Raw genomic sequence first — 27965 nt, 5'->3', positions numbered from 1 at the left:
ATGGCTTCATAATTTTTTTTATTGAAACTCTTATGGATACGACTGATAGAAATGTTATAAGCTACATTTCAACGACATTTTTTTCTATATACAAACTGTTCGGATCTGCATTGATGCATTGCCCGTTGCCGTGTTCGCAACTTTCAAGGAGCTGAAGTTTTTTAATTTCATAAATTTTAATATCGCTTGGCAAATTATATGCGCATCAGTTACATAGCAAATAGAGCAAAAACAAAAATGAAAAAGAGTGATTGAATGAAAGAGAGAGAGAGAGAAGCGGAAAAAGAAGGTTCACTTTTGCATGCAAATAAAAATTCAGGTCACATGAGAGCCATGAGTTGCATTGGCTGACAGTGCGTCAGTCTGAATGCGTTGCCATTTGGTTTCTCATAAAATATACCACAGTATATGAATTGAAACGTGAAAAAAATGAGACACTCCCCAAAGGAAATGTGCACACGAATCGTTTCAGGTGTTTACAGCAACCGAGTATTGAAATGTATAACATTGGAAAAAGGAACCGTATGAAATTCATTGAACTGTTGTTCGCGTGTACATTGAATATATATTTCCAAAAACTTGGTGTGTAATTTGATGCTTAACAAACGGAAAATTGCCAAAAAGGAACAAAAGTCCACAATATAAAAGGCTTTTTGTTGATGTCTCGCCATTTTCACATTGTATTCAGAAAAGTCATGCATTTGCTCGTGTTGGTGCAACCAAATTCATATAGAATCGCATAAAAATGTCTACCAAAACAATAAATAACAGTTTCTTCTTTGTAGCACAGTGAGGATAGAAATGTGGAAGAGGGAGAGAGTGAGAGAAAGGTGTACTTAAATTGTACGAAGTGAAAAACAGTCATATCAAAGTAAATATGAATGCATGAGAATAAAAACTCAATTTCACCGTTCACATCTCTTACTTATGTAAATTCCTTCAAGACAGAGCTGTGACAATCAAATGTTGACTTTTTGTTCTCATGTATTCACGTAACAACTTGCAACATCTGAAGAAAAAAAATGTATACAACCAAACAATGGCAGTTCTTTTTGACACGTGCTGATACAAAGCATACGCTCGAACTGATGAAAATTGAGCATACAGGAATACAACATGCACCCAAAAACGAGCATTCTTCACATACACGCATATTTATAGCTAAATTTAATATTGACTCTTTTCTACAGTGATTTGCTTGTTTGCCATTCTCTCTCTCTGACTCTCTCTCGCGCGCGTTACTTTCGATTGTCGCGTTCAATTTTCACGCGCGTCTGCCGTTCGTTTTTTTTTTCTTTTCGTTTGAAAATTGTCGTTGGTCGGTCGAAATGCTGTGAATTGTGTGTGTCGTTACTTTTTCTGGTTCAACGCATATCATCGAAATTGTATAATAATGTATATGTATCCCTTGATGTTATCGTCAAGTTTAAGTATTGAATTCCCATCGAGAAAACGAACAAAGATAAGTCTAGCAAATCTATTTTTTTTCATGCTCTTTTCTTTTCTTTATGTTGTGTTGTGTGTGCAAGGCAAACGACAGAAAGCGTGCGAGGAACCAAGAGATTTAGCAAAGTCTGAAAGTTCAGCGACTTTTTTCTCGGTTGTTTTTTCGTTGCCATACGCAACACATCTTCGCTCCTCATTCATTTCACTCACATTGTAAGCGATTCCTATTCGTTTTCAAAATAGTCGTTTTAATTTAATTAAGTTGCGTATTATCGACAGACACCAGATAGTATTTTCATCGATAAAAGTTTTCGGATGCAATTCCAATGAATTTTCATATGACATACGATAAATAATAGTACATCCAAAATGTAACTGTTCATTCACTAAATTAGCTTAATTAAACTGATTGACTGCAGTTTATCAGCGTTGATTTGCGTTTTCTTCTTCACCTGAACTATTTCCAAGGTGACGCGAGGCGATTTTCAATTGTCATGACAATGCACTCAAACGTAAGTACGTTCATTTCAAAAAGTGTACTTACGTTCGGTGATTCAATGCTTAGGCTTTTCCCATCAATTTAACGTAGTGACAGTAGTTTTTCTTTTATTTCTATTTCAATGCATGGTTCACTGATTTTATTATCCAATCAAACTAAAACTATTATAGGAATAGGAAAAGAGAAATGTGTCTCATTCAGAAATGCCACAAATCAAATTTAAAAGCAAACTTGTTCAATCCAACTTTTCCATCCATTTTCATACTACACGAATTGTTCATATTTATGCCAGTTCAACTCATGTTGACTCATCAACTTCAATGGTGTTGTTTTATATAAAGTATAAACTTTCAACAGTCTTCAATATACTTCAATCAGTTGAAGGGATTTATTTTATTTCGATTGTGTGGCCATAAATGCCATGTTTTTGCATCGATAAAACTTTTATGCACACATTTTATGTGGACTTTTGTTCATTGGTGCAATGGTCAAAATGATATGATATTTTTATTTAACGAATTTGATGACATCCATGAAATTCGACGAAATTCTATTAAGTTGAATTGGTGATGAGAGTAATGAATAAAAATCACACGCTAATTAAGTTTTCACACATAAAACGTACTTAATGAACTTGCAATTAAATGTCGCAAAAAAAGTTTTGCAAAAGTATAAAAAAACGTTTTCATTTCAGTCATATCAAATATTTCGCTATTGTACATAAACTGTACTGAACTTGAATCATTGTTTTAACCAGTTTTTAATGGAAAATACAGCCACTCAAAATTCCTAGAGCGCAAATAAAATGCAATTCGTTGTATCTGAAAGTGATTAGCAAAATGAAATTTTTCCAAACATACACACACAAAAAAAAACACAAATATTGCGCATAGACACAACGGCACCGAATAATCTAATTATGACTTGAAACAATAAAACTTTTCGTTCCAGTGTCTGGTTTTCGTTAGTTGATGATAAAAACCTGAAATAAATATCCATTTTATTTGTCCGTATTTTCGTTGTTATTGTGCGCATTCGAATATAAAAGCAGGTGTATTTTAACCTGAACTTTACCAGTTATTTTTTCATCGTCGAAGAAAAGACGAGAAAAAAAGAGCAGAACACTCATCTTTGTTAAAATATAATCTACGAACGAAAAGCCATTTTCAAGATGCTGAAGACACAAGGAATTATATTTGTGATTTCCGGTCAGTAGTGTTTTATAACACATATAAATAAATCCTATAAATTTTATCTGTGTGCGTGTTTGTCTGAGTCATATTCTGGCCGATTTCTTTTTGAAAATACCACATTGTGTGAAAAAAAAAATGCGTTCATTATATCATATTTTATCTACGCATTTGACATAGGTCTCTTGGCAATTATGTATTGTGCACCCAATGTTAACGAAGCATTTTTTGATGACTATGATGAATACAGTTGTCCCGACCGTTGCAAAGAATTGTATGCACCGATTTGCGGCCAAAACGATGACGGGGACCGACAAATATTCGTAAATCCATGTTATATGTCTATGGAGAATTGCCATAAACCCAACAATAAAGGTTTCAAACGTGATCATATCATCTTCGTTTTTTTTCCACTTGTTAACATTCGAAATAAAAAAATGCATTCATTTTTTGACAGTTTATTACAATACAACATTCGGCGATTGTCCAGAGAGCACTGAATGGATGGACTAGGCCAAAAAATAGCCGCACATCACAAATCAGACTGCTTTCTTCTTCATTACACCAAATATAACACCATAAATATTTGTTTATGTATTAAGAACGATTTTGAATAAATTGCTCGAAGAAAAAGAGAATCAAGCAAATTGCGATGTGTGTTTTCTTCAACAAATTGATGATTTATGGTACAAACACAAAAACGTAATACCATAATCTGAATATACTTTAACCTGAATTAAATGATCCGGAAATAAACGAATCTCTGGAGTTTATCAAATTTGTCATATTATTGTCATTAAATAAAATTCTATAAATTCCCGGAAAAAGACAATCGCGATAATGAATGATGAATAGATGAATATAAATGATGTGCATGCAGTTCCGTTTTAATGATGAATCTAATTGATGAAGCCTTTATCGCATATATTAAGATGCGATGATATTTGCATCGAGCACTTGACATTGGTGATATTGACGTCATACAAACGTATTTTACGCACATTTAAGCTGATTCACAAAATGAATTAGCTGCATCTTTTCCAAATTTATTTTAATTGTCCCTGTGATACACACACACACATGTGTAAATCACTGGGCGTATAGAGCTTCGGTCGAAGTATGTGTTAATTTTCATCATTTTATTTGTTCAACTTTTTTTTCGATTTTTTTTGTCTTGGATAATTCATCTTTATGTTTATGTCGGCATTAATATATTAGCCAAATAAAAAGTCACACACACACACACATTGAAAATGCAACTCATCAAATTGTTTGTGATTAAACAAGTAGCAATTAAATGTTTGCCTGTGAAAAATAAGATGAGTCATCGATCAACCAGACATTTCAAGAAGATAGCTGTTGAAAAATGTTTTGAATGAAAATCAATATCGTTTGTATTTGTGTCTAAAGTTGCGTAAGAGTTTTTGCCAGGTGCCATCTAACCCACATTTTATACCATTTCGAATATAGTATTCTGGAATCTGCTTGCTCATGGTATGTGTGTGTGTGTGTGTGTGTGTGCACCTTTGGTGCAAAAAGAATGACGCGCAAAAAATGGAATAATAGAATTTCACCATTTGCCACAGATAGAGAAACATGTATAAATAACCAATCACAACTGGAGCTCAGAAAAATACGAGAAACAGAATGATATAAGTGAATGAAGACAAAAAAAAAACGAGATACGGTTAGAACTCATGTAAAAATCCGCTTCGTGCATTTGAGAGCACAAAACGTGTTCAGTTTTTCATTTCAATCAGTGCGAGATGCAGTGCAAGATGATTTTGTTGTTATTGTTGTTGCTGTTTATTCGTTCTTGTCGACAACTTCTTATATCGTATCTCATACATTTCGTACGATTCGTGCAACACGAAACCAATTCAGCGTGTATTTTAGAACAAGATGAGATAATTCACGGTTTCTTGAGAAAAAATTGGGATTGTTCGCTCGTGCACAAACAAACAAACAACAAAACCAAGAGGAAAACAAAATAAAATCGTTTGTTTAATTCACAGAATTTTCATGATTGGAAAAGTAATAATTGGAATATTTTACTTTGATCTGCGTCAATTTTACAGTTCAACGCGGACTTTACAGATCACTATTCACCTATTCAATATACTAACGACAAACAATGATGCCCGCTTCATTTTCGCACACACAAAAAATTAATATATTAACGAACAATGTGAACTTATCAGAAATCATATACAAATAATTTATTTACAATCGTTTCTGCGTCTCTGTTTTTGTTTAAACATGTTTTGTTAGTATATTTGATTTAAAAAAATTCAGAATGATATGTTTAAATGTTAAGTTTTTTCCGAATGCTGTCGTCACTGAACCATTCGTCGTAGTCGGGACAATCGGATTCATCAGTCAAATGGAAAACTGTGTGCGAAAAATCAAAATGAATTTTTCAATTGAATTAAGACCGCGTGAGTGTGCGTGTGTGTTTGTGAGAGAGAGAACGAGAGTCATTGAATTTGTTAAATTGAAAAAGTACCTTGTTGAGGCAATTGATTGCAATTTTCCATTGACATGTAACAATCGTTTGTGAAAACTTTTGTGTCGCCTGCTTGATTGATGCCGCACAATGGATAATATTGTTCAGAACAACGTCGTGGACACGTATTTTCATCGTAATCCGAATGCCGTTGATGTGATTTTGGAAAGCCAATTACCATGGTTGCGCCTGAAAAAAAAAACGAATGCAGCAATCAACAGTAATGAATATCAATCACTAGATAACAATGTTATCCATGTATTGTGGCTGAAAAACAATTGAAAAAATTACCAAAAACAACAACTATAGCACTAAATAGTACTCTCATGTTTGAAATGTGCGCAGTTTTTTTTTGTTGTCACTCACAAAATGTAACTAACTGGATACGGTGACTGAAACAATTCGGAGATACAACCGCTGATGAGAGATGAACAACAATTGAACACGACAAACTGATGCTTTACTATTTGCACTCAATGAATTTATACAAAACGTTCAGTCGTTGCGCGATATACAATCAAGCAGCGCAAATACACCGTTGATAAACATCAATGTACGCATTCAGTGTTATAAATATCCGTTTCACATTGGCACATAAAATGGTCAGTAAATTAAAACGTGATCATTTCGCTTGTGGAAAGACAAAAAAGGAGCCCCTTCCCTCATCACACGTTGCCGTTGTCAATAACAATACACAAAGATAATGATGACAATGATATATTCCACGAAAAAATGAACAGACACTATCATCGAACACACACACACACACACCTATCTCAAGCAGGTGGCATCAGAAGGCCTCGAGAGTTTACGTTGTCATTTTCACAACTTCTTTTCTGTTCATTGTCTCTTTCTTCCATCATTAGCATAACATAATCGTATTGTGGATGTTCTTAAGGTCAAAAGTTAAAGAGATGCAACAACACGACCAACAAACTCAATAAAACACTGCGCATAGATAACTTAATCGTGAATGGTGTGTGTGTACGAGGATTACTCAGAATGGGCCACAAAGCTGCAAAAAAAATCGAAGGAGGGAAAGGGAAATATACAGTGAAAGAAAGAGAGATGCAGAGGCACATAGAGAGAGAGAGAGAAAGAGAGAGATATGAGCATGAGCACATACCAACTCAACATTTAATTAATAAAAATGCGGGCGAGAATCGAAGTAAAATTACGCACTTGCATAAATTCGTAATTAAAATCTCATTGCCATGAAAATTAGCATCGTTTGAACGATAAAGCCAAAATTGTGCGTCATTATCATAAATACAAATGAATACAGACGGCAATGATGAGTATGAATGGTGTGATGATGCATTTCAAACAATGTTCATTTAATTTACGTTGTTTTTTTCCTCTTCTATTTGATGTAAACGCATATCAGTCGCATTACACACTTTATTTATGCATTCAGACCTATTTGAATTAAGTCACACGCACCGATGGACGAAGAGAGTGAAGCAGATTTAAAAAAAAATGCAACTCGTCTAGAAAGTCGATTAAATATGAATGCCGATTCACTATAATAATCTGCATGGATGGCGATACGATTATGAATGTTCAACGTATTTCACTTGGTTTGGTCAAGGTTTCGTCACAATCATTTCTCATTTGTCCAATGATACAGTTCTGTTGAAGATGATTGCATATAAAATTACATGCAAAAGATATAATATAGAAATCGTAACCGGTTTTTGTGCCAGCCATTATGCAATCTTATTTCTGCTAGCTGCTTATTACTATGCCAATCATCACGCATTTGTTTAGATGTCAGTGGAAAGCAACACAAACAAAAATAAAATCAGAAAATTTCTTCAATGTGATTCGTGCGAAAACATTTCATTTGAATTTAATTGTGGGAGTTAAAATCGTTTTATGGATGCAAATCGATGTTAAAATATTGAAAACGCTTGAAATTCTTGATTTAATTGAGTATTAACATTGACCAGATTTATTTTTTACCGGAAATACACCATTTATAACACAGTTTATTGACTAAAAAGGCCGTTACGCATTTCAATTTCGAAGAAGAAAAAGAATGTGATTATGTGTGATTTGAAAATATTGAAATTAGAAATTCTGTTCTGTTCATATACAATTTAAATTCGTACACTTTTGGTAAAACCCCAAAATTTTCATCAAACTATGACGATATACCAACAAATTATAGTTTTTTATCTCATTGAAACCGGAAAAGGCTAAATAAAATCATACAAATGTTCATGTAAATTAATTAATTTAAATTCCAAGAGAAAATAAGTAGCTTATATATGTCAAAGTAAACAAAAAACTATTTTGTGAACGCTTACGTGATGCGGTGTGCAGGTTGTTCAGTGTTCCAGGTTTTTGGTTCGAATAATTATCAAAGAATGAAACTTATATGTACGACCAAGTGGCGTGAATGCATTTTGGAATTTGTGACATGACAATGCAGTGCATGCCTAAATGTATTCACAATAGTTGCAACTAGCTTTTAGTTTGGCATAACACAAGAACATTGCAAACTGGACTATTTTGGTTCGAGATTACCCAGATCTCTAATATGATTTTGACTATTATTTATCACGATGTCCCGTTTTTTTCATCGTTTTGAAATATTTGTTTAATTTTGTTTTCAACCCCTAGTTTCACGTGGATTAGAAACTGATTTTCGTTTGTCTTTAAATTGAAAACGAACATAAATACGGAAACACTGCAGAGGAGTAGCTCTATGATGAATTCAAGTGAATTTCTGAATTTGGAAATAGAAATTCGTTTTTTGGGGTATTCACAAGTGACATCTGCAGATTATAAGAAAGAATACAATTGTAACAAGTTGTTTTATAGGACAAAAATTCAAACGTGTCAACCTAATGGAAGAAAAACTTGATCGATAATAAAAAAATGTGCTTGCACGTTGAATTTTCTTTAATAAAAATTGAGCTTACAATTATTTTGTATTACACTATTCATTTTTCGTCCATTTACATTCTGTTTGAAATTGTGTAAAGCATTTTGGTTGAATTAAAATCCAGGCGATTATTTTGAATAGCCGATTGTCAGGCGCATTTTTTCGCTCTACCTTTCGCTTATCTCAAACATCACGTACGGTATATGTGTTGTACATTTTGAATATGCAAGTTATATTTATAGAATATTTTCAGAGCTTGAGTTTGATATTTAATTGGATATGGTTGAAGCTCACTATATAATGGCCGTTTTCATGTGTGTGTGCATCATTCATTTGCTCTGATTCGGATTAAATTGACAAGTTGGTTATATTCATGAATATATATGTCCATATTGGTTTACATTGATGTCACAACATAATGGTGTTGTTGTGAATAGGTCATCGTTGATGATGCATTCTGTGATCATAAAATAAATTCGTGCAGTTGATACGAATGTGTTTGCTTTATGATAGCGCAATATGGAGCATCAACAAACACACATACAACTCGGATTATAAAATTGATGGGAGTTTCTTCGTCGACATTTTCATGTTTCGTCGCACTTAAGATGAATTTTGTTGTGCGTTTTTCATACATTGCACTGGTATAACCATAAAAGCATATCTCTTTTGACCAGCAACAATATCATTACCATTGGTTCAATATTTTCAGTTGCTTTCCGAACGTTAGTGTAAATTGGAGTGTGAGAGAGATAGAGATATGGTGAATGAGTACATTAATGACTATCAATGTGCGTCGCTCTTCTTCTACATTGACAAAATGAAATATCAATCTTTCACAAAATTACCGTGAGAGAAAGAATGCAATTTTTCAACTCCAGCGGAAAAATTATTATTTTAAGAAAAAATACACAAACCATCTTACGCATAGGAGATATGATGTTTTTGTGCGGCATCCAGCGAATTTGCTTTCTTGATCACTGCAAGACCAGTCGATTCTATGGAGATGACATGCTGTAAATCCTTAAGCTAATTAAAATACAACATTTGTAAACATCTGAATATAAGTTGAGAGATCCGGTCAATTTAAAATTATTACGCAACGACCAATGGCATATTCTTAATTTAATTTATAACCATCATGGTCGCAAAATTCATTTCCAATTAGAGTAAAGTCCAAGGATTGGTGCAGTTATCCATCGTCCTGGACGTGTATTTGAAATTAATCCGTTCATCATAAAATCATAACCAGAAAACTTTGAAAATTAATTAAAATCACATGTAGAATTTGATTTGAGTATAACTGCATCTAAAACAAACATAAAACAACTGCAGATGCTTGGGACTCGGAACTTAAAAAAAAAAAACTTCAATTAAATATAGATTTCCATGAATTGGATATATAACGGTAAATACGGATGTATTCCATTCCCCCCAGTTACCAAATGTCAAATATATCAATTTTTGCGCCACCTGAAACTTTTTCAGCGCCATCTGAAACGGGCGTGTGTAAGATCTTCTTTACTACTGAAACGCATAAAATGTTTTATTTCGAAAATAAATACATAAATTTATTAAATTTGACTGAGTCCAACCTGGGACTCAAATACCTATCTTCCCCTAGTCCAGATGTTTAATGAAAATGTGCCAATTTGCGGATTCTCATTTTATCACGTGTAGTGCTTTCATTCGCATGTTTCTAATTTATAAATCTCTCTTTTTTCCATGAAAATATATATGTTATCGCCTCCATATCATGCGTAACAACATGTGATGGCGCATAATTCATTTTATATGAAAATAATATATTTTCAAGACGTGACGATATTTAAAGTTTTATTGTTGCATATCTACCTTTGCACAGATAGAAAAAATGTGGTATTTTTAAATTTATCATTTATGACATCTCTAAGGCATAGTTTTCAAAAGTGACTATTTGTTGAATAAGTTTTACCAACTTTTCGAAACCACAAATGACGCTAGCCCATGAATTTTGCGAATGTAATGAAGCAATTGGTGAAACTTATTCAACTGATAGTCTCTTTTGAAAATTATGCCTCAGAGATGTCAAAAATGGTAAATTTAATTCGTTGTTTGTTGATTTTTTATTAAATGTACCAAAATTGAATTAAAAATACCACATTTTTTCTCTCTGTGTAGATAGATACTCTTCATGTAATTATTTTATTGTTTGTTTTCTTGTCAGCCACACGTATCATCCAGATATGTTTGTGGCTGGGCGCTCAGCTCAGCGGATATATCTATCCATTTATGATACACTGGTTGTACGATAATTATAATACAACAAAATGTTTTTAATTAATTTATAAATATCTTAAAACTAAACAAAACTAGAGAAAAATTTATAAAATACGGCAATATGATGATAGAATGCTATGATTGTTATTTATTCGCATTTATTTCACAACAGCATACATTGGAGCGATAAACAAATAAGCTTCTAATTTAGATTGATAAAATATGGAGATAGTGTATTGCAAATAAAAGCGGAAATTGTTATTCAACTACATAAAACTTTTCACTAATAAGCACCATGGAAGGGGTATTTTCATTCAACTATCATTTTTATTCGTTATATAAATAGAATAGAATTCCAATCCAAACGGTATGCAAACATTTCAAAAAACGTCACCATCATGTTTGATATTGAAACAAAACACTCGTTTGAATTGCAAACACTTTGTGTCTGTGATAATAATTTATTTTTCGAGCAGGACATCTTTTATACATTTAGCAAATTATGGCATATATCACATTCTTATTTGGGCAGATTAATTAAAAGAGGCAGCCGTGTCAACACCTAGACTAAAATGTTGTTGACGGTGTAACTTCATAAAATGTTATACATGACTGACTACAATCTATCGTAATTTGGTCTATTTAATGTTGTAGAAAAAGGGATAAGAAATTGTACAAAATGCGTAGGAAGATTGCTCACTGGCTTTCTAAACATTTTCAAGGGTTTTCGTGAAAATAAAAAAGGTTAAAAAAGAGAACAATCTTTTTAGCCCTATAAACCTTTATATAATTATATACAATATATTTAGATATTGTTATCCAGATATTTCAGCTCATCTGGCTGACGTCAGGTGCTGAAATGGAGGGACAACAATAGAAATGATTGTTATAGGCATAAAAACATTCCCAACATTACAAAAATGACGTCTATTGTTTTATCTGGATTACAATATCCAAATGTGTCCGTAAGAATAAATATGGCAATACAAAAACTGAATACATAGTACAATTTCATAAAAAAAAAAAATTATGTAACGTTCTTCAGATTCCGTTTTTGTATTGCCATATTTATTCTTACGGACACAAATATATTGTCTGTGTGTACTAGTTCTATTTTATTACAAACTCGATTGTATGTAACATTTTTGGATGCCGACATTTTCCTTGAAACGAAAAAAGGGAGATTCGTATACTTCGAAAAGTTTGACCCGTTCAACACAAATTAATGAACTGATTTAAAATTCGGGCAGGCTTCCAACAGGTTGAAGTACTATATATTTGATACTTTTACAAATTATGCACAATCAATGCAATTTATTTCACACGAGGTGGACACAAGGCATATGTAAATAGAATAATATAAAACAAATCATCTTCTTCATATTGCCATCATGATATGCATAATTTTTTATTTGCATATTTGAATGCGGTAAAAGTGAGGTCGAAAGGTATCCATCGAACGTCTTTCCTTATATGGATTTCTTTACTCTTTTTTTCATATTTAGAAAATATTGCCAACAATAATCGCAAATATTGATTGTGAACTATCAAATCAAAGCCACTGATATGATAATTTGATGGTTCTATTATTCGAGAATATTTCTAATATTGTTTGCTTTTTTTGCTGCCAATAAATGGATGACTTTAAATTCAGACTATAAAATGGCATAATATGAATTGAATGACCTTTGGAAACTAGTTTATTTCCATAAAAAAATAAACTTTATAAAGTTTGATGTTCGAATAAAAGTGATGAACCAAAAACAAAGTAAGACTGTAAACCAAACAAATTGGGCAATTATTCAAGAATGGAAAATACAGACTTTCTATTTTCTTTTAAATAGAATGATCACAACAGTAAAATAGTAATATAAATTTCGTCATAAAATCAAAAATATCAATGTCATAAATTTTATTATTGCGCTCACTCAACTGTCATAAAATGAAAAATCTGTAAAAAATGCCCTTTTCATTGATTCCAAACCATTTCTTTGGAAATCTAAAGTTTGTCATGTCCTTACCCGAATTCTTGTGTAGATGCGTACTTCGTATGCGTTATTGTCTATTTTAAAGATAAAACGAAACAACGCACATATGAGCTGGGTCGTCAGAAAGCAAAATCTTCATTCTCTATGCGTTTCTAATTTCTATTCTAAATCGGTTATTTTGAACATGAACGTGGAATTTGTAATATTCCATTTACAATGTCATATCGATTTGCCCGTAGAAGGAAAGAAAGAATCATCAAAGAAGTATTAATTACATTTACCTGAATTTGAAATGTTGCCGAGCGATTTAAGTTTTCGTTTGGGATCATTTTAATTTCGTCCGTCAAAGGTCCGATGAAATTTTATGCAAATTCTTTCTGAAAACAAATTGATGAGAATAAAAAAAACCTTGCTGGACGGGACAAATTTCTACTATATCTACATCATAATATTTTCACAATTTAAATCATTCGTTTCTTTCGTACCTCAAAAGGCATATTGTCTTTCGAAAAGAAAAAAAAGATTTTTTTTTGTGAATTAATGATGAAGGAAAGCATTTTCTTTGATATCAAGTGACAGAGCATAATGTATTCTATTCATTTAAACCAATGTATTTCTTCATATCCTCATTTAAAATATACCGCATCCGAAGAAGAAAATTGATGAGTGGAAGTAATTATGGAACAACTGAATGTACACATTCGACAGAGAATTCCATTCATTAGATCGGAATTACTTAATGAAAATTATTCTGATAAAAGTGTATACGATACGATGTTCTTTTTGTTGATGTGTGTATGTGTGTTGAAACACGCGTTTTCTTTGTATTTCATTTTCTTTATTTTTATTCAGTCGAAAGTGATGCTGCTTCTGATGCTAGTAACGTACATCTAAATTGTACTAATTCTTCAATGATATAAAACAAAAAGAAAGAGCAACGCTGAGTAGAATGGAGATGTATTGATGAGCATAACATCTTCTTTGATGGGAAGAAAAAAATGTTGACAAGAACATGTTATGTTGTTGGAAAACTTGAAACCACCCTCCGCAGAAAAAAATAAAATGACTACAAATCCAAAATGTGAAAAGAAAACCAAATTCAATGTGAACAACGATATATTCGGTATAAAATAGCATGCAAAACAATGTTTGCCATGAAAAACAGATGTCGGAGATTGCTATAACGAGAAACGATTTATTCGCGCTCCAAACAAACAATTCAACCAGAAATAAATGCCAAACATTCAAAGAAATGTGCTACTGTATCCATTTAATGATACACATATACACTCTATATCATATCCAATACGGCGGAAAATGATAACCGTTAAATTACGAAATTCACAAGTAACGATAATATTAATGTCGATTGTTTTTTTGAAAAATTACATAGCAGCATGTGCTTTAAAAGAAACCTCCGGCCGGTGGGCGCTGGTGAAGCACTTTTTGTATGGAAATATTTGTTGAAAATTCAACAATACGCCACCTATTAAAGACAATAAAGATTTTCGTTACTACTGCAGTCTTGACACAGCTCTAGCGAACTATATAGCTGTATTGCAAACGTATTAGTACTGACACCGATTCTGTGTATGCGTGTGTGTTGTAAATTTTGCACAAGCAGCTACGGTTGACGACTGAGTGCAGAATTTGCAATACAAACGGACACACAAAATCAGAGTCAGTGTGTTCTTTAGTAACAAAAATCTTTATGTATTTTAATAGATGTCGTATTCGTTGAATCTTCAACAAAGAATCTTCGATACCAGCGCCCACCGCCTCCGGCATACACTTAATTGAAATCAATTGCAACAATCGTTTGAATGGTTTTTGAGGAGCGTTATGAGATGGAATTTCTTCAAAATCTTAATAAATGAATAAATCAAAAGCGGTTGTTATTCGAAATGTATATCGTTAAAAGTTGTTTACAAAACATCTACATACCGAAACAAAGCACGTGTATTTATTGCAGTTATTATTAGTAGTACAAGTTGAGATCGTCAATGCTCTTCTCACATCATGAAGCAGGCAATATTTTGTCAAGAACATATATGTAATGTTCCTTTAATCAAATAAAATTCACATTAATTTTCTATCTCCCTCCCCCCTCTTTCTATCATACTCTGTTATATTTTTATGTCATAAAATCCAGTTTTAAGCGATAAACTATTAAGGGCTCTTTATGTGTGTGCTCGACTCATTGAATATATAATTCGAAGGTTTATTTTTAACCAAAATTTAAGTTGTTAGATAGTGTATTAAAATATTACACCGTTTTTGAATCAGACACCAATTAAGCGATTTCGTAAAAAAAATGTTTTAACACAAGTTTCAAAACTTTGATCATTATTTTATCGTTTTGCATGAGACGTTTGATAATTAAGCACGTCGGTATTTATGCGTAAAATCGAGACAGCAAATATGCAGATTAGAATCTTCTTTTTTTTCAATATTTTAGAAAATAAGTAATGGGATTTCACGAGAAACACATCTCTGAATCACCATATGTCTATTAACTATACGAACGATTAAAGTTTGAACGACTTAGTATTAAACGCAACCATAAAAAAACGGGCGTATAAAACGAGTTAAAATAAAAAAAATGCTTAACGTCATTGATTCCTGTTATTGATCATGCACAAACAAACCGTAGCACATATAATAAAAATCAGTTTTTGCAACATTGTTGTGGATAAGAAACATTGTTCAAATAATTGAAAATAAAGTTTATGATTTTTATATGTGAAATAAAATAAAAATGCACGGTTGGGACATTCAGTGATTAGATAAGAAAGCGCCATATTTTCAAAATTATCAAACAATTAGTAATAATGCATGATGCTAATGAATGCAATGTGACGGCTAAAATACCAAAAGCAAATTTACAGCCTTTTTACAAGGTGTGTCGATATATACGTTTACTCTTTTTTGAAAACGTGAAAATATATTTTATTTTCAAATAAATTACAACACACACAAGATTTTTTTTTGATGACTTACTTTAAGCATCTTATGCTGTTAGTACCACTCTGTGCATCTAACATATAGTGCACGCACACGACCACACATGCGTAATGCATCGAAGCATACCAATAATGCGTAACGCATCGCAATGGTATGCGCAACATTATTATTAAGCAGTAGTTAGTTGTTGACTTGTTGTTAATAGAGAAAGATCATACCACGAAGCCAGTGCCTTTTTTATATTTATCTATCCTTAACCAGGTTAGAATAAATGCTTTGCTCGGATCACAGTGTGGAAAAATACATCAAATCAAGTCGAATCGATTGTACATTGACCATTTTTTAGCCAGAAACCAGCGACAAATTAGGATTAAAAAATATCAGTCCAGTCCGACCCGAAACATTTCTTACATTTTTCAGTCCATGTTGCGTTCAGGTCGGGACCCCATTGTTGCATTTAACTCGGCATTTTTATAATAAAACTAAATCCGAGGGGGAAATAACTATTAGTGTATGTGCTCGGCATTAGCAGGCATTGGTACGCATTTGCACGTATTGGCAGTCTACACTTGCAAGCAGTTTTACAGTCTAAGCACGATAGCGAAGTGAGTGTATGCGTTGCTAACAAATACGCTTGCGAATGTTCCTTAACGTATGCGCTGCCATGTGCAGCATTTGATGAGCATTTGCAAACGTTATTTTCCCCTAGACTAAATCTTAACAATGGCGTCATCTTTCAAATCACGATTTACATCTAAAAAAAATTGGCATTGTCTTACTTTCATTGTTATCTGATCATACACCGAAGTTGTAGCTTTAAATAATTCTGCAAATCATGATTAAACAAATGGCAATTAAAAAAAAAAGGTTTTGTCATCACTTTGTTGTTATATATACACATTTTTATCGTAAAATTCCATAGAATCAAATCAAATCGGAAGTGTGAAATAATATTCAGTCGATCCCAGACACCCTGTATTGAAGTATTTTTATTAAAACTACTTTTTTTCGAATTTTGACTAAACGGCTGCACACGATTTGCGTCGCATAGATGTGATTCCGTTGCTAAAAACTGGCTACATTAATTGACAATGTCGTGCTATGAATTTATAATAGATAACAATTTACGAATTGAACCGTTAGATGTTCGGAGCCACCAAGTCTTTGTGCATGTATTCACCTCTTTCCAAACAATTATTTGCTCATCAAAACATCATCATTTTGTTTATGTGTCTACAAAAGTCAATTCAGTATCCGAATAAATAACACAAACGTTTACTTTCACTGGCCAATAAACTATCTATGACCTTGATACACACAAACATACACTCTCTCACACACAAACACACACTTCAACAGCATTATTGGTGGGCACAAAATTCGCGTACTTAAGAATATGTGTAATGGTGTAAAACCGGTTGTAAGAGATAAGAAAAGTAGGGATAAGTCATATTATAAATACAGAAACCAAGCTATAAACTTGCTTATTATTTTACCAAACATGAGTTGATCAAGTTGTAATTGAACAGACAAATTTGAAGACAGAAAACAAAGTTTGAAACAGGGAATTGTATATTTAAAGAAGTGAATGGTAAAGCAAAAAAGTTCCGGCTAGATAAAAAACAAAACAACGTGCTCATCGATTATTTCCGGATTTTATTTTTAAAATTGTATATGAATCAGTTGAAGATGGCTTCAGAAGGATTCCATAATAACACATTCGTTGACGATCACGGAAAGCGGTTAGTAAATGACGTCATGAATTTCTTTAAAATTAAAATCTTAATCTATTTTTGTACCTATTACAGAGTAACCGCGGACAGTTTTCGTATGGATGAAACGACAAACAAAGAGCGACCAGAGAAAAAACTTAAAAATGATGACTATGATCCATATTTACATCGAAAAGTCAAACATCCAATAACGTAATTCCTGATTGATCATAATTTGAGTTCGGTGGTTTTTTGTTCGGTTTATTTTGAATTTAATACAATAATTTTCGTTTGTCAACAGAAATACGGACACAATTGTTCATTTGCTGAAAGGCTCGTTGGGCACTGGAATACTAGCTATGCCGAAGGTTGGTTCCAATTAAAACATTTTTTATCTTACATTTTGTAATGTATAATTGTCAATGAGATGCACATAAAAACCAACAACTTTTCGAAAATCCCCGTAGGCAATGTACCACGTAGGTTATTTGGTGGGATCGATCGGCACAATTGTCATAGGCATCATATGTGTTTACTGTGTACAAATGTTGTTGAAATCACATTATGAACTGTGCAAACGGAGAAAGGTAAGCGTTAGACACTTGCTCAAAAACCAGATAAATCGATTTGAATTTGGCGTGTGTGTTTTTTGTATTTGAATGAAAATTCATGAAATGAATGTTGTTTCAATAGATAGCAAGAATGGATTATACATCGATCTGTGAATATGCTATACTCGAGGGTCCAAAGTCCGTTCATAAATATGCGCCATACGTTAAGTAATAACTGTGTTTTCAAAATTGTTTACCCGTGAAAGAGATAAATGATTTATTTACAAACAAACAAACCATTTTATGCAATATTCATTCCACAGGCATATAGCGAATGCATTTTTGTTAATGTGTCAAATTGGCGGCTGTTGTATTTATGTGGTATTCATAGCTGAAAATTTAAAATCAATTGTTGATTATGCCACCGAAACGAAAACCGATGTACGTTTATTCATGGTGGTTGTTTTGCCGGCAATTATTCTTCTCAATTCGGTAAATAAATCGGCGATAGAGCATCGAGACATGTGAATCATGTGTGATTTATAGAAATTAAATTTTTATGATTTTTGTTTATTTTGTTCGTTTGTAGGTGCGAAATTTGAAGTATCTAGCACCGCTTTCAACATTTGCCAATTTTGTTACCATTGTTTCGTTTGGTATCATTTGTTACTTTATCGTACGCGAACCAATTTCATTAGAAGGAAAACGAGCCGTCGGTCCCATATCCGAATTTCCATTCTTCTTCGGAACGGTGCTTTTCAGTTTGGAAGCAATTGGTGTGGTAAGTAAATAAATCATTCACGATGATTTTTTTTTTGATTTTTTTCTTCAGTAAATTTTAAATCTACCAAATAGTATAGATTTTACAAAATTCCGTATATACTTAATAATATGTTGGTTCGTATAATTGTAATGTTGGTTTTGTTTTTGCTTAAAGGTCATACCACTGGAAAACGAAATGAAAACACCAAAATCTTATGTTGGAGTCACCGGCGTATTGAATCGCGCATTTGTGATTATCGTTACCTTGTACATTGGAATGGGTCTGTTCGGTTATTTAAAATATGGAGACGGCATTCGAGAATCAATCACACTGAGTTTGGAGATAAACAGTCGATCAGACGAAATGTGAGTCAAAAAAATCTGTTCAATACATATAAATGAACACATACGCGCGCACGCAAAGTAAAAAAAAACATATTGTAAGAATATGAGTGTGTTACTACCTATAACATGCGCAACACAAAGAGAGAAAGATAGAGATCTAGAGTCAAATTCAGTGGCAATTTTTGCATTCCCTTTTGTGTGGTATTTCTTTTGTTCGACTCCATTCAGTACATGTTCGTGCAGTTGCTGTATGGTATAGTCACAACTGTGCGAAACGAATGACGAGACAAATGTTGCCACTAGTGTATCTCGAGCATCTTTTCTCTTTCGGCGTCTTATGCGGTTTGTATGTATTCGGTTAATGACGTAAGAACTTCTTGATTGTACACAGTTTGGCGCAGTCGGTGAAAGGAATGCTTGCTTTTGGCATCTTTATTACACATGGTGTTGCATGCTATGTGGCTATCGATCTTACTTGGAATAAATATGTTGTCGATAAAATTTCCAATGAAAAGCATAAGCTATTTTGGGAATATGTCGTACGATTTGTGATCGTTTTAATTACATGTAAGTTTTTATTATCTTTCATTCGTTCATCGATTTTGAACAATATATTTTTTTACATCGAACTGAAACCGTTTTTTTCTCCAATCTAACTGTTTTTGTGCAGTTTTACTAGCTGTAGCCATTCCAAAGTTGGATTTGTTTATTTCATTGATCGGTGCATTGTGCTTGTCTACGCTTGGACTCATATTTCCCGCTTTAATCGAATCGATGGTTTATTGGCATGATACATGTGGCATACAAAGAGCTTTGATGATCATGAAGAACGTGCTGATTGCCATATTTGGATTGTTTGCTGTATTCGTTGGAACGTCAACAAGTGTAATAGCAATTTGGCAAAGTTTTTCCGACTAACAAAAAAAAAAACTTGAATCGATTTGAATTTATTGTTTGAACAAATGCTGCCATGCACAAAACATCAAAGTATAATAATTTAAGACGACGAAGAAAAAGAAGAAGAAGAAGAAGAAAAAAACACTTAAAAATGTGAATATATGCTACATGTATAGCAAACATTGATTGTGATAAAAAACAAGCATTTTAATTTATCCGGTATTTATTGTTCTTGGAATATATGGGCTCATACCTCGTCCGGAGGTCTTTTCTTATTACATTCCATACGTAATAATCAGCCACCAGCGTGAATATTCAGACTGAATCAATAAATTAATAAAATAATTTGGAAAAAAGACAAAAAAAAAAGGTAAAATAGCGATCAGCGATGACACAGGTATTTGGTTTATTCTTGTAATGATTCCGTTTTGATCATCGTATTTGTTGATAGCAAGTTATCTTTGAATGATTTGTTTACAAAACATAATTCACTTGAAAGAACTCAGGCCGCAAATCTGCTAATGAGTTCAAAACGTATTGAGTTCATAAAATAGTCTAATCTTTCAGTGGCTGTAAAATCTTATTTTAAATGTGATTTTATACTCGGTTTACATCCGTATGTAAAAAAAACGTGACGACGCTGTGAAAACGATATAATAACAAATCACGACATGGATGGAACACATTGCAGTCATATGATAAATGCGTATTTTGGATGCTCTCACAATGAACTTCGTTTGACATGTAACAATTGATGCGCATTTTGCTTTTGACGGAATATTTGTTGGATGTTTTTCAACAATTGCTCAGTGATTTGGCCAAAGCACGGTGTGTTTTTTTTTGGTGTAGTCAAGGCGTATAACGTATAATAAAGCAAATATATTCCGTAGCTGATAATTTTTCTGGATTGATTTATTATATTTTTCCAAAAAAGTAATAAAACAGCATTTTTTTCGTCAATTTTGAAATACGTTAAAGTTTACAAAACTCAATTGTATAGCAACCAAAGTTTAACTGTTTTCTTCTCATCTTTTGTGTATAACCGTAGGCGTATTATTTTCAATAGGAGCCAAAAATGTTAAATGTAAATAAATCTTGGTATTATTGGGTTCAATCAAAAATCTCATGGGGTCAATCATGAAATTCTAGTGCGTCTAGTTTTTGATAAAATTTCACTAGAAAACTAGAAAATTCTAGTGCGTGAAGTTGTCTCTCAGTAGTTTTTCATATAAATTATATGGCCTTTGGTGTGAAGTTGGCTTCGTTTGTGACGTCATTCTTCGCACTAGATTTACTAGTTTTTCTAGTATTCACTAGCGTGATTCGCCCCATGAAAAATCTTTTCCGATTTTTTATACGACGATTTTGGAGTAGCAAGACACCTTATACGTTTCAATATCTTTAAATTTATTTAAATATCTCGATAAATGATCTGTTAATAATGTTTTGAAGATGACCATTAAATGATAATTTAGTAACAAACTGCACTCCAAGATTCGCATACGTCACCAGATGGCGTTTTTACAATTTGACATCTCTCAGTCATGATGGTTACTCTATTTAATGTTATTCCCTTGATAATGTAGTTAAAATATTGAAATGTGGCCTCGTTTATGACGTGATATAATATTTTCCAGTGTTTAGTTGAAGATTGTATATATAATACTTATGGAATAATGAAAGTATCTTCATAATGCGTTCAACCCAATACATATATATAGGTTATTTGTATGGGATACAATTACATTATCGTTATTATCTTACCGTTATCGTTATCATGTTAAAACAAATACTGCATAAAAGGTAATAAATAGATGGGAATGTCTGGAGATGTGTGGACTTTTTGCTAAGAAATAACATTCTAACTGATACAGGATGTGCTCCAATTCAGTGGCAATATTTTTAACATAGATTCTTCAGGAGTACAAATGGAACTGCTAAGCTGAAATGCACCCTGTGCAATGAATGGAAATTTCCACCACAACCTACATGATGTAACATGCAAATCAATTGTCATAAGTATGCTAAGAAAATGTAAGTGCATTGAAAAATCGAATTCAATAGAAAAACCGAAGTACAGAAGTGGAATTTATTGATGACACGAAATCGGCAACGTTTTATACATTCACTTATTTCACATTGTTGGCAAAGACGAGATTGATGATTTCTCACTGTCATTTGAACCGCATCAAAATGACAAACATTTAACAGAACATAAACGATACAATGCATTCCATTTCATTCCATCAGCGAGCTGTGATCTATCACCCATACATCTACATCGAGAACATTGACTGTTGTTATAAATTTCTATGATAGATATACATACAGAGTCTTTATTGATGTTGAGTACGCATTTTCATCTTTCATCAGAGAATGCCATCAGCAATAAGAATTTCCATAAATGTTTGGTATAATTTGGTTTTTTTTGTTTATATTGTATTCATCTTTTATTAGACGACATTGTTGGCGTTTGCCACATAGTACAACCACCGAAGTTGTCATCTTGTCTTGAATCAAATTATCTGAATTTACTACATTATAGCATACACAGAGAGATACATTCAATTTGAGGGTCAAGTTCACATTTGATGAAAATGGAAAAGAACGGATGATACGGTCGCAACGGCGGTACCAAAAAAAAAAGAGATCCAAGACGGAACTTGAAGTATGCGCTCAGCTATTTAAATAAAAAAATTGTTGACTTTCAATTAAGCTGGATTGTGTTCTAATGGCATTTTTGATGCCATTTGACTTTTCTCATTTGCTGTCGCATAGTTGTTGTTCGGAAATAAGAAAGTGATGAAACAAAAACATTTAAATTTAATTGAAAACGCGAATATACATTTACCAACTGCCAATTTTGATAAGCGAATCACGACATAAACATAAACAAACAGATGGCAAAATACAATTCAATTAGTTTTCAGAGAATTTAAGCCATGTAGTTAAATCAGGCAAAAGAATACATACAGTAAGAAATGTCAGAACAGTGATTCTTAAAAAAAATAGTCAATTCATTCGTATGAATTTCAATTCAATCTACATGAAAATGCACAAATCTCTTTCTTAAGAAAATTCTTTCTACACTCGTTTTTCTCCAATCCGCTTGCGATCGTTCTCACGGCTCCAATATTTGCTTGTACTCGATTTGCACACTTTTCCTATTGCCCAATTTGCTAAATCACATAAAATATACATTGAACACGTGCTTGCATTAATGAATCAAACATTCGATATTTTTTCTTATTCCACACTTTTGGCGGGTGTATGCATCACTCTCGCTCTCGCTTTTTCCCGCAATTCATCGAATGGCGGACAAGCTGTTAACACTGTATCGACGCATATCGTGGCATAAAAAATCGAAGCAATCGAATTCAAGGTCTGGTGATCTGAAACACATTGTGAACAAAAACAAAATTGAAAATAGATCAACAGTTCAGAGAAATGAACGATAATCTGCCAATTTTAAATAAATAATGATGAATCAACACCTACGAATAACTTAAAAAAAATGCAGATCGTTTACAATCTTCTTTTTGTTTTTTAGCAAACAGACTGATGACCCTGGGAGTGATTGTGAACCATGTGACGAATGGTGAATCTTTCTCGCTCGTGCTCTTGATGTATCGTTTATAAATCACTTTGATCATGTGAGTTGATACATTTTTGAGCGCATAGAAGACGGGCACACATTTCGATATGCAGCTCTTATCACAAATCCAATGCCCTTGATTCTTATTCAATGTAGAACACACTTGAATAATTTCACTTAGCTTCGAATTTTTGAACGAGATAATCGTGCATTTGATTAGGGTCGGACAAATTTTTGCCGGTTGATGCATTCCTTGCACGCACTTTTAAATAATGAAATGTATTCGCATTTGTCATAATACAAAGACAGAAATGAAAAATTCTTCAATATACAGAGAAAATTTAGTTATTGTGCACATTTTCAATTTTCTCGAATGAAAAAAGAAAATCAATTTTATGAATAATTCAACCGAAATCAACGACTTTATATACATACATGTATATATATATATTTTAAAATACATAGTATGAAATGTGTTCAACGATTCGAACCACTCTAATAGAATGCGACTGAGAATTTTCAATATAAAATTCATCGAAATGAAATGAATCGCATTCAAATAAATCGATTGAGGGCAGACTTTTGTCTTTTGTTTGAATTTTCGTAATGCCATTGTTATTGTTGCATGTGTGTATGAGTGAGTGAGTGTTACTTTTTTATGCGTCAGTTTGTCGAGCTCGTATGACATACGACAGCACATGCGAATCGTGTGAAACCCATGAATAAATGCATATTTGTTATTTTATCTTATTTATTTTAAGTATTACATATATACACTATACATATGTGTATATTTGGATGCCATTAAAATGATGAATTGCAACCGGGGCGGCTTATTTTATTTGAACGAAACAAAACGAAAAAAAAAAAAACAAAGTGAGTAGCATTTCAAAATCTCTGATTGGCATATAAATATTCGAACGAAGTGTCGACACAATATACATTGTGTTGTTTCGCCAGTGCTGAATCAGTTAACTAAAGTCGTAGCAGTTTCAAATTAACATACAAAAAGGGCAGCAAGTGACATTTCATCGTAAATCATGGCTGTAGTAGTGTTTGGATGTCCAGTTTTCGGGATGATTTGTAGGATTTATTTGAATATAGTCATTGTGCATTACTTGCTGCTACTTACAATCTATTCTCTTTTTTTCGTATGCATTTTTTCTCTCGCACTCTTTCTCTTCCAACTATTTTTTTTTTTTTGCTCTTCTTTACAAAAAAGTGGTTACAGTGATTTTTAGCGTCGAAATGTTGACAGCAACAGCAGATACAGCAGAAAAATCCGATCAGGCAATTAGTGTGCTGAAGCACGTCGACTGTGAGCGTCAATGTCCATACTATTATTTTCCGATTTGTGCAACAAATGGCAAACCAAATGAAAATCGAATGTTTGTGAATATATGCGAGATGCACGCTTGGAATTGTGACGTTGAAAAAAGTAAGCGACACTATTATTGCTACTATTTATACAAAAAAAAACAACAACAACAACAACAACAAGAGATTTAAAGCATTTCGCAATCCATGGCACACGTTCGATTGTGTCGTATTGAATTGATGTGTTTCTCCTTTCTTTGTTTTTTTTTTGTTCATCTTCTATTTTTTGCCTTTCGTATTACTTTTTTTTGTAGAATATCGGCGAACGAGAAACAATCAGTGTAAGGATTATCGTGAATATGTGGACGATGCATGGCTTAACTCAAATAAACCAACTAAGATCCCAAAACCATTTATTCAACATGGACAGCCACAAATCGAATAATCTTCATCACCTGATATTTTGCCACATAAGGTTATCACAGCTGAATGTTATTCACCATTCGCCGCAGCCATCACCATTCTAAATCTATTTAGAAAATTATATCATATAAAATAAAGAAAATTAATATATTATGCAAATTTAATATATTCGTACAAATTTTCTGTCTCATGGGTATATGTGTGTCACCGCATGCGTAAATGAGTTCGATATGGAAATGTTCGTACGCATTGGTTTGCTGGATTGGTAAGAAAAAGGGTTTCTATCTGGTAAAGTCAAAGCATTATGACATATGGCATTTGAGCTCATTGAAAATTCATTAAAAATTATAGACATTCGAGAAATGAATTTCATTCAACCACCCGGTCGACGTAATCAAGAAAATTCGATAACATGAAAATCAATTCTTTCTTGGGGTTCAAAGTCGATGCCGCCAATTTCAGCAGCAAAACCACTAATTTTCTTTCTCATTCTCTCGCCCTGAACATCATTGTATTTCATGTGGAACAATAAAATTGTCGGTAATTTAATTATACATCACTTAAATTTTCGGTCTCTTTGATATTTTCTCACGTTTTGTGTGAATTCTCTCTTTTTTTTTGAAATTTCATTTTATGGCAGTGTAGTGTTTTATTGTTATTTGAAACCCTAGAGAATTTTCGAACATAAACACAATGTATGAAGTGAAGAAAAAATGTATTAAATGTGCAGCAGGTCATTAAAAAAAACACCTTCCATTTATTTTATTGTCGAAAGTTTTAATTTCAACCGTCACGAATACATAACGGATTCAATTGAACTCGCCAAATGATTTACCTCAAAATATTGTCGTAAATATACGAACCGAACAAAAGAAAAACTAGACGGAAAATGTTTGTACTTATAGTACAAAAGACACAGCCAATTTTAGACCATACATTTTAAATTGGTTGTGATTGACTTATACACAAAAAGAAACACACGATGGAAAGTCACCTCAATTGAATTGGACACGATCACCATTTCGCGTGTCAAATAAAACAATGGCAGAAGCAAGGCGACGAAAAAGAAGAGAACAAAAAAATATGGTTTGAGTACAACCTTCGGATTGGGATTTCCGTTCAGTCATCAAACACCATTTGAGTAACTCGCACAAGATGTGAAAATCGAACGACGATCAAGTAATTGGAATAGTGATTGCAAGTGCATTTTTTTTAATTGACAAAGAGAAAGAGAAAAAAAAGGAGTTGATTAATTCGCGTTCAAGAGTGTTTGACGGAGAATAAAATGAGAGCATTGAGTCTTATCCACAGTGTAATTGTATTGTACACGTACACAATCGATCATGCAATGGATGAATATCCATTTTATTGTGGAATTGGCATTGCCGTTGCCATTACAATCATTGTTCATATGATCATCGACGATAGAATCATCATTCGCATTTCCAATGAGACAATTCAACGACCACATTTTAGCACACTTTTTTCAATCGGGTAACTTATTCTATTTGTACGGTCATCAGTGAGCATACAGCACATAAGAGAAAGAATGAACATGAATAAAAGTGTCACAATGTTTTTTTTTTATATCATTTCCTATTTCAATTTATTCCCATTTGCAGGACAAACATTGGAATTGGTTTATGTAAAAGTAAACATTTGTCTGCATTAAATGTTGAGCACAGTGGCGAATACAATTTGTTTGGCGGTCGAAGAGAAGCAATGGCACTCGACGATATGACTACAGTTTGCGACAAAAATCATCCCGATTTAACACTTGTTTATACTAAAATCAATAAAGCATTTCAACTGCTTTGCATCATCCGTGATTTGGTTGACATTTCCTGATCAATTTCCTAGTCAATTTCTGTGGTGCATCGTGCACATGAATTATTGATGCGGTGTGTATTTGTGTGTTTGTGTTTATTTTCTTTATAATTTACAGATCAGCATCCAATACAATTAATAATATCTTTTCTTTCTGGCGTAGAATTATACATTTTCAGAATGCAGTCAAAGCGTTTTTTGTTTGTGTGCTAAATAAATAATAAATGAATGCGACACAATAAATACAATCAAACGAGATGTGTTTTTTTCTCTTTCGAATATGAAGTTTTTATTTAAATACCATTCGATTTGCAAACAACACAGAATTCAGACATCGCCTCATACTGGTTTTCCATGTGCGGCTCAATATACATTCGATGATACCGACTCAAATTTTCGCGTACGAATCTGTTCAATGGTAAGATACTACAGATGAGTAACTTATTCCAAAACTTACTTACGCAGAGTAAGAACAAAATCATTTGAGATTTGAATTTTAGTATCCAATTCATTTTCGTCACCGATTAAAAGAAAAAAAAATTGATTTTTGGACGAATGAAACTCAATGCAAGAGTTTTGTTTTACGTCAATAGAAATTCGATGTTCCGCTTTGATCAGCGACCCTTTTTGGTTTATTAGGGATGTTTATAGGTGATCATAAAAGAGCAAAACCTCGTTTCGACGACAAAATTTGATTTGTAAATTGAAACCATAAGCAATGAGAAAATAGTGATTTTCTGAATATTTGATAGCAGTGATGACAACAGCACAATGATTCTACTATATTTCCA

The 27965-nt window shown here is 32.9% G+C and overlaps 3 protein-coding genes across 3 annotated transcripts; 2 read left to right on the top strand and 1 right to left on the bottom strand.

Annotated features, from left to right (window-relative positions):
* Nucleotides 1-5280: 5280 nt before the first annotated feature.
* LOC116345319 lies at nt 5281-6122 on the bottom strand. The gene is made up of 3 exons (XM_031774575.1): nt 5933-6122; nt 5642-5830; nt 5281-5526 (listed from the first exon to the last, which is right to left on the bottom strand). The coding sequence occupies exons 1-3, from the start codon at nt 5967-5969 to the stop codon at nt 5441-5443; spliced, it is 312 nt and encodes a 103-aa protein (XP_031630435.1). The 5' UTR covers nt 5970-6122; the 3' UTR covers nt 5281-5440.
* Nucleotides 6123-17226: 11104 nt separating this feature from the next.
* On the top strand, nt 17227-20174 carry LOC116345124 (proton-coupled amino acid transporter-like protein CG1139). Its single transcript, XM_031774212.1, has 10 exons — nt 17227-17487; nt 17554-17670; nt 17759-17825; nt 17925-18044; nt 18151-18236; nt 18332-18500; nt 18598-18789; nt 18946-19136; nt 19507-19682; nt 19786-20174. The coding sequence occupies exons 1-10, from the start codon at nt 17420-17422 to the stop codon at nt 20031-20033; spliced, it is 1434 nt and encodes a 477-aa protein (XP_031630072.1). The 5' UTR covers nt 17227-17419; the 3' UTR covers nt 20034-20174.
* Nucleotides 20175-24563: 4389 nt separating this feature from the next.
* LOC116345404 lies at nt 24564-25511 on the top strand. Its single transcript, XM_031774720.1, has 3 exons — nt 24564-24690; nt 24830-25045; nt 25239-25511. Exons 1-3 carry the CDS (start codon nt 24648-24650, stop codon nt 25367-25369), a joined length of 390 nt encoding a protein of 129 aa, XP_031630580.1. The 5' UTR covers nt 24564-24647; the 3' UTR covers nt 25370-25511.
* The last annotated feature ends 2454 nt before the right edge of the window (nt 25512-27965 follow it).

This window comes from Contarinia nasturtii, unplaced genomic scaffold (assembly GCF_009176525.2).
Source record: "Contarinia nasturtii isolate CC-2019 unplaced genomic scaffold, AAFC_CNas_1.1 Cnas_scaffold_1240, whole genome shotgun sequence".
Taxonomy (NCBI): Eukaryota; Metazoa; Arthropoda; class Insecta; order Diptera; family Cecidomyiidae; genus Contarinia; species Contarinia nasturtii.
This window is presented reverse-complemented; position numbering and strand designations above follow the sequence as displayed.